Below are 8,041 nucleotides of genomic sequence, written 5' to 3'. Positions count from 1 at the left end.
CACATCCCTCTAACTCACCGTTGGAACCACATCCCCTAACTCACCGTTGGGACCACATCCCCTTAACTCACCGTTGGAACCACATCCCTCTTACTCACCGTTGGAACCACATCCCTCTAACTCACCGTTGGGACTACAGCCCCTAACTCACCGTTGGGACTACATCCCCTTAACTCACCGTTGGAACCACATCCCTCTAACTCACCGTTGGGACTGCAGCCCCTAACTCACCGTTGGGACAACATCCCTTAAATCACCGTTGGAACCACATCCCTCTAACTCACCGTTGGAACTACATCCCTCTAACTCACCGTTGGGTCCACATCCCCTTAACTCACCGTTGGAACCACATCCCCTTAACTCACCGTTGGGTCCACATCCCCTTAACTCACCGTTGGAACCACATCCCCTTAACTCACCGTTGGGTCCACATCCCCTTAACTCACCGTTGGAACCACATCCCCTTAACTCACCGTTGGAACCACATCCCCTAACTCACCGTTGGGACCACATCCCCTTAACTCACCGTTGGAACCACATCCCTCTTACTCACAGTTCCCTCTAACTCACCGTTGGGACTACAGCCCCTAACTCACCGTTGGGACTACATCCCCTTAACTCACCGTTGGAACCACATCCCTCTAACCCACCGTTGGGACTGCAGCCCCTAACTCACCGTTGGGACTACATCCCCTAACTCACCGTTGAGACTACAGCTCCTAACTCACCGTTGGGACTGCATCCCTTAAATCACTGTTGGAACCACATCCCTCTAACTCACCGTTGGAACTACATCCCTCTAACTCACCGTTGAGACTACATCCCTCTAACTCACCGTTGGGACTACATCCCCCTAACTCACCGTTGAGACTACAGCTCCTAACTCACCGTTCTGACTACATCCCATAAATCACCGTTGGAACCACATCCCTCTAACTCACCGTTGGAACTCACCTCACCTCACCTAGGCTGTTTCATCCTCTGTAGTATGAAGCCCTCTTCAAGAATCTTCCATTTCTGTCTGTCTTGCGCATCCCTTGCCCAGGTGGTGCCTCTATATGCTGTTAAGTCGTCTCGCCATCTTCGTCTTTGCCTTCCTCTTCTACGCTTTCCTGTTCTTGGTTGCCACTCGGTGACTCTTTTTGTCCATCTGTTGTCGTTTTTTCTTGCCACATGTCCCGCCCATCTCCATTTTGCTTCCCCTATCCTTTGCATGATGTCTTTGACTCCCGTTTTACTTCTTATGTCACTGTTTCTGATTTTGTCACGTAAAGTTATGTTTAACATACGTCTCTCCATGGCTCGCTGTGCCGTGGTGAGTTTTTGTTCCAGATCTTTGGTAGTCGACCAGGTTTCAGCGCCGTAGGTCATGGTTGGTAACACACATTGATCGTACATACGCCTCCTCAATGTCATTGGTAGCTTTTTGTCACAAAGGATGTCTTTGTACCTGCCAAAACAACACCAGCCAGCCTTGATTCTCAATAAAACTTCCTCTCTTGTGTTGTCCTCCATTTTGACTGTCTTGCCCAGATACTTGTAACTATCTACTTTCTCAATCGGTTCGTTGTCAATTTCAATGGACTCTCTAGTGTCAAAGTTGGTCATGTATTTTGTTTTCCCTTTGTGCATTTTTAGTCCAATTTTCCTGCTCTCAGTGTTCAAACTATTTAGCTGAACTTCTAATTCTTTGACTGATGGTGATGTAAGGGCTACATCATCTGCAAACCTCAGGTCAGTTAACCATTCTCCATCAATGTTGATGCCTCTTTCTTCTAAATCTAGTTGTTTGAAAATTTGCTCCATTGCAGTTGTGAATATTTTTGGAGAGATTGTGTCCCCTTGCCGTACTCCCCTCTGTATGTGGATAGGCTTGGAGACATCCTTATCGATGTGGATTGTAGCTGTGGCGTTTGTGTAGATGTCTTCTAGAATCCTTAACATACCCTTCGTTAACTCCAATCCTTCTTAAGGCTGCAAATAGATCACTGTGTTCCACCGAATCAAAAGCTTTCTCATAATCTATATAGCCAATACAAAGCTTCAGCTGATACTCATTTGCTTTCTCAATCAGTTGGTTCAAATCATGCAGATGATCAGTTGTTGAAAAGCCCTCTCTGAAACCTGCCTGCTCTCTAGGTTGATTCTCATCCAATATTATCTTGATTCTATTCTGAATGAGTCGTGTGAAGATTTTATACGCATGTGAAAGCAGACTAATAGGTCGGTAGTTTTTGATATCCTCTTTATCTCCTTTCTTATGTAGAAGAATAATCTTGGCTTCCTTCCAGGCTGCTGGTATCTTCTTTTCTGTCAATATTTGGTTGTAAAGTCTTGTCAATTGAGTGATGATTTCCGCACCTCCTATCTTATACACGTCACTGGATATATCATCAGTGCCAGGTGCTTTGTTGTCTTTCATTTGTTTTACTGCTGTCTCTACTTCTCTAACAGTTACATTTGGTATGTCTGTTTGATCTGGAGACAGGAAGTTTGGTTTACTTTGGTTAGAATGAGAGCTATATAGGTCTTGGTAAAACTCTGCACAGATATTGAGTATTTCTTCTCTACTAGATGTAGGAATACCATTTTTGTCTTTCATCTGGCTGATTCTAGTTTTCTTACTGTTCATTTTGGAGATCTGTTTTGGTCCTTTACCACTTTCTAGGATGGACTCAATTTGTTCTCTTCGTTTTCTTCTACTTCTCTGACGTCTCTTCTTTCTAACTTCCTTCACAGTTTCCTTGTACTCTACTTTCTGAGTAGTAGTTTTGTCTATGATTTCTCTGAGTATCTTTCTTTTAATATCTAGCTCCTCAATCTCAATATCTTCTTTGGTTTTTGTTTCTTTGTTCTTTCTTGTGGTGCTATCTCTTCAGCAGCCTCTGTCACTATGCTGGATATAAGTGTAGATCTCGAGTCTATATCCATATCTTCCATATCCAGTGCTGTGAATCGATTCTTGAGTGTTAGTTGAAATTCTTCCCTCCTTTCTTTCAGCCGCATTATATTTAGTTTGCTCTTTTTAGAATTCTTGATGAATTTGAGTCTTGCCAGTTTCTTGTTCAGTAGTATCTTAGCTCTAATCATCCTGTGATCGCTGCCAATGTCCACATTCGTGATCACTTCACAATTCTGTAGTATGCCTCTCTGGCTACTTAGTACAAAATCAATCTGATTCCTGATCTTTCCTCCTGGGCTTTCCCATGTCCAGTATCTGTTTTCTTTCTTTTTGAAGAAAGTGTTGGCAATAACCAGGTTTTGTTGTGTAGCATATTCAAGTAGCATCTCTCCTCTTCTGTTTCTTTCGCCAATTCCATACCTTCCCATGATTGATTCCTCTCCGGATTGACGTCTACCTATCTTGGCGTTGAAATCTCCCATTACTATGGTGTAGGTTGCTCTACTTTCTTCCATCGCCTTACTCACATCCTCATACATTTCTTCTACTGCTTCATCCTCATATTCGCTGGTAGGTGCATACACTTGCACTACACATAGGTGATTGTTTGCTGTCAGTTGTACATCAAGTGAAACAACTCTATTTGAGTAGTATTTTATTTCTCTGATATAGTCTTTGAATTTTGGATGGATCATGAATCCAATTCCTTTCGCATTCCTGTTGTCCTCAGTTTTCCCATGATTATAAAGCCATGCTCCTCCTTTCAATTCTTCAATGCCCTCTCCAGCACGCTTTGTCTCTGACAGTCCTATAATGTCCCACTTGAGATCTCTCAGTTCATCTATAAGTGATTCCAGAGATTCTTCGGTCCTTAAAGTTCTGGTATTATATGTACATATATTAATACTTCTTTGTCCACTCATATGGCTCTCATCAATCTTGCAGCGTCCTTTCGGCTTTGGCTGCAAAACGTCATACGAAGTGTTGGCTTCCGAGTCATGACTGGGCAATCTGCAACCATCTTTTCTCTGGTGGTTGCGCCCGTATTGGCCTCGGGCATTACGGCCTCTTTTTTACTTTCACTTCCATATTGATTCTTAAAGGGTTTTAGCCATATACTGACGCGCTGGCTGGGCGAGTTGTCAGTAGAGGTTGAAGTCCGGGTTACCTCACCCTTAGTCTCACGATGGATGCAGACAAAGCAGTGTCCTGCAGTCATCTAGGCTACTCCAATAACCTATCAGGCTACAGTCCACTGCCCCCAGAGCCCCGTCTGTTAACTCAGAAAAAGTTCTGAGCCGTAACAGGTGATACGCGATTGACATGCAATCTTCGAGAACGTGGGGTTGGGTAACTACAGAGAGGCGATTAGGGACAGGTGGGCTGATGGTAATGCCACCTGTACCTACAACCTTTATCCTAAAGTAAGAAATAGCAAAACTACATCCCTCTAACTCACCGTTGGGACTACAGCCCCTAACTCACCGTTGGAACCACATCCCTCTAACTCACCGTTGGAACCACATTCCTCTAACTCACCGTTGGGACTACAGCCCCTAACTCACCGTTGGGACTACATCCCCCTAACTCACCGTTGAGACTACAGCTCCTAACTCACCGTTGGGACTACATCCCTTAAATCACCGTTGGAACCACATCCCTCTAACTCACCGTTGGAACTACATCCCCCTAACTCACCGTTGGGACTACAGCCCCTAACTCACCGTTGGGACTACATCCCTTAACTCACCGTTGGAACCACATCCTCTAACCCACTGTTGGGACTGCAGCCCCTAACTCACCGTTGGGACTACATCCCCCTAACTCACCGTTGAGACTACAGCTCCTAACTCACCGTTGGGACAACATACCTTAAATCACCGTTGGAACCACATCCCTCTAACTCACCGTTGGAACTACATCCTTCTAACTCACCGTTGGGACTACAGCCCCTAACTCACCGTTGGGACTACATCCCTTAACTCACCGTTGGAACCACATCCCTCTAACTCACCGTTGGGACTGCAGCCCCCAACTCACCGTTGGGACTACATCCCCCTAACTCACCGTTGAGACTAAAGCTCCTAACTCACCGTTGGGACTACATCCCCCTAACTCACCGTTGGGACTACATCCCTTAACTCACCGTTGGGACTACATCACTTAACTCACCGTTGGAACCACATCCCAATAACTCACCGTTGGAACCACATCCCCTTAAACTCACCGTTGGAACCACATCCCCTTAACTCACCGTTGGAACCACATCCCTCTAACTCACCGTTAGGACTACAGCCCCTAACTCACCGTTGGGACTACATCCCTTAACTCACCGTTGGAACCACATCCTCTAACTCACCGTTGGAACCTAACTCACCGTTGGGACAGCAGCCCCTAACTCACCGTTGGGACTACATCCCCCTAACTCACCGTTGAGACTACAGCCCCTAACTCACCGTTGGGACTACATCCCTTAAATCACCGTTGGAACCATATCACCGTTGGAACTTTATTATAAAATACACGTTTACAATGACTTCATTTCATTTTTTTGTTCTATCACTTAAATCATAGTAGTTGTGTAGCGGTATACCTAAACGATATCATCATATCTTATATCGCAACTCGTTGTCTTCACGGACGTAAATTATACATTAAACCATTTTCGCGACCTTTTTAAAAATGTATAAAAGTTTTATAATATTCAAACACTTCCTTTTCAAAGTAAAACAAAAAAACAAACAAACAAAATGTAAAAAGTTGTTCAACTTTTCAGACTGATATGAGATTTGGTTCGTGAAATTTACAGGAACGCGAAACAAAATCATATAATAAGCAGACCGTTAGTGCAGTAACTATGCATGGTGACCGGATTTGTAAAGTAAACACTATATAAGTACTGAAAGGGAGTTCCCCATTTGAATGGGGATTCCCCGTTTGAGATATTCCATGCAAAAGGCCACCTCCCAATGAAATGAAAAGTCACTATTATCATGATTATAATAACAACATCTTGTTCATAGACTACCTTTTGAGTAGAGTGCTTAATCACAAAAAGGGAGAGCGTATTAAAATTCAAAGTTTAGACCTTCAGGAACAGAAGTCGTTACTCTGAGTTTCACGCCTAAAGGCGATCGTCAGACGACACGATGGAGAAAATTTGGCTGGACAACCATCTCATTGGAATGATGGAATTTACATTCCATGGTGTCATGTCAACAGCCAAAGTATTCCAGAGTCGACCTGCGCCTAAATAGATAGTTTAGGCGTGAAACTCAGAGTAACGACTTCTGCTCCGGAAGGTCTAAACTTTGAATTTTTATACGCTCCCCCTTATTGGGATTGAGCACTCTATTCAAAAGGTAGTCTAACTAGGAACAAGATGTTGTTATTATGCTCCGAGATGCTCCTGTTATATGCAGTTGAGCAGAAAGGTTTTCCTCAATCTATAGTCACTGATAGTCCATCGGGGGGTACATCAAAAACTTTTGGTGGGTATGTTCCCCCGGAATTTTGAGGTGGTGGGTCTTTGGAGCTGACGGCGTACCGGTAGAAGGGGATCTTTTGGAGCTGCGAACAAGTAACATGGGGACTTTCGGAGCTGCGAACAGTCAAAATCAAGGGTCTTTTTTGGCTTTTTGGTTGAAAATCGCCTGAAAAAAACAGAAATATGAAGAATGAGCAATTTTTGGGTCTTTTAGAGCTGAAATTATCAAAATCAAGGGTCTCTCTGAGCTCTCTGAGGTCAAATACAGGGGGTCTTTCGGAGCTGCGGAATCCAAAAATGGGGTCTTTCCGGGGGAACATACCCGTATGGTCATTTGTGTTAAGTGCGCCCCCCCTGGAGTCCATCAGCTCTTATTCAGAATTTTCCGCAGAATTAGAGTTTTTCAGGGATAAAATGGGGACGGCAAAGAGTAAAGTGTCCGTAAAATGACTAAAAATGGGACAAAAAATTGACAAATGGGGACGAAAATTTGGCTTTGACGATGACACCAAAATCCTGGCTACACTACCGCGCAGAATTCACAAATCTATTTCTTACTCGCCAAAGCGTGGGCTATTCAATCAAAGGTAATACAGAAGTCAAATTCAAAGTTGCTCTTTTTTTTGTTACAAAATAAACCAAAGCAAGCTACTAATATTCTTCTCATCCTAATCATTCGGGTAAAGGGTAGTTTGACATAACTGCGACGTATCTATATATATACAGCTAGAAGTCAAAAACTGTGAAGTGCTCCGATTTCAAAATAAGACAGACAAGGGATAGCTTTAGATGCACTATGGTTTTTCTCCCTACAATATTTTATTTTCAGGGAAAAAAATTAAGATGGCTACCTGTATGATGATCAAATATGAAGACATATATTTTGAACAAAAGTGCCCGTTCCTGAGCTGTTATGGCGGTATGTTTTCCAGATTGTTCATCATAATAGGCCTACAGTAAAGCGCCGCCAAATAGGCATATGTTAATAACTTCTCAAAACAGTTTCAGATGAGAAAATTGGGCTATTCCAGTTAAAATTCATACACCCCCATGGAAGGCATAACCTTATCTCTCACGCAGAGGGTGTATCATATATTTCAAATGAGGTCACCCCGCGGGAGTCACTCACTTAGGTAACCCCATTTCAAATTCACACTCCATGTGTAGAAGTCTTTCATTGGGGTTTATCATATCATCTGATATCATGGATTTTAACTGGAATAGCACAGTTCTGTCGGTCGGCATGACGTCACTTGCGATCAATCCTTTCTTCTCATTGGTTGCTTTTGCCGAGATTTTTCTGTTCCATCTCGCTCCCTCGGACACGAAGGGGACGCTTGCCGTTGCACGCAATGGGGTAATCACAAAACATGCCATAAAATAAATACCTCTTGATGAAAGAATTCCAAAAGTTCGATTTCTTATCAGGGAAATCACCTTTAAATAATTACCAAAGATAAGGCAGATTGGTATTTTCTGTGCTGAGAAAACCAATGGGGATTTGATTTCGCGAGGGTACAGACGCGAGAATTGGGTAAGTGCAATAGATGGAACAGACCCGACCGAGAGAATCCGAAATGCGAACCAACCACGGTACGAACGGAACCCGAAACGGAATTTTATTTAAAATTTGTTGTCGAGTTCTTAAGTGT

At 43.4% G+C, this 8,041-nt stretch overlaps 1 protein-coding gene across 1 annotated transcript; it reads right to left on the bottom strand.

Annotated features, from left to right (window-relative positions):
- Positions 1-1,885: 1,885 nt before the first annotated feature.
- On the bottom strand, positions 1,886-3,825 carry LOC140169296 (uncharacterized). Its single transcript, XM_072192552.1, has 2 exons — positions 3,323-3,825; positions 1,886-2,873 (listed from the first exon to the last, which is right to left on the bottom strand). The coding sequence occupies exons 1-2, from the start codon at positions 3,823-3,825 to the stop codon at positions 1,886-1,888; spliced, it is 1,491 nt and encodes a 496-aa protein (XP_072048653.1).
- Positions 3,826-8,041: the final 4,216 nt, after the last annotated feature.

Source organism: Amphiura filiformis, chromosome 14 (assembly GCF_039555335.1).
Source record: "Amphiura filiformis chromosome 14, Afil_fr2py, whole genome shotgun sequence".
In the NCBI taxonomy this organism is placed as follows: domain Eukaryota; kingdom Metazoa; phylum Echinodermata; class Ophiuroidea; order Amphilepidida; family Amphiuridae; genus Amphiura; species Amphiura filiformis.
The sequence above is the reverse complement of the archived record's forward strand: the minus strand, read 5'-3'. Positions and strand labels throughout refer to the sequence as shown.

Excerpts from the sequence above, each read along its gene's own strand:
- LOC140169296 (XM_072192552.1), bottom strand. The coding sequence starts at position 3,825 with ATGAGTGGACAAAGAAGTATTAATATATGTACATATAATACCAGAACT. Across the intron at positions 2,874-3,322 it reads GAGGAATCAATCATGGGAAG|AGATAGCACCACAAGAAAGA; the intron begins GTATGGAATTGG and ends AGGCTGCTGAAG.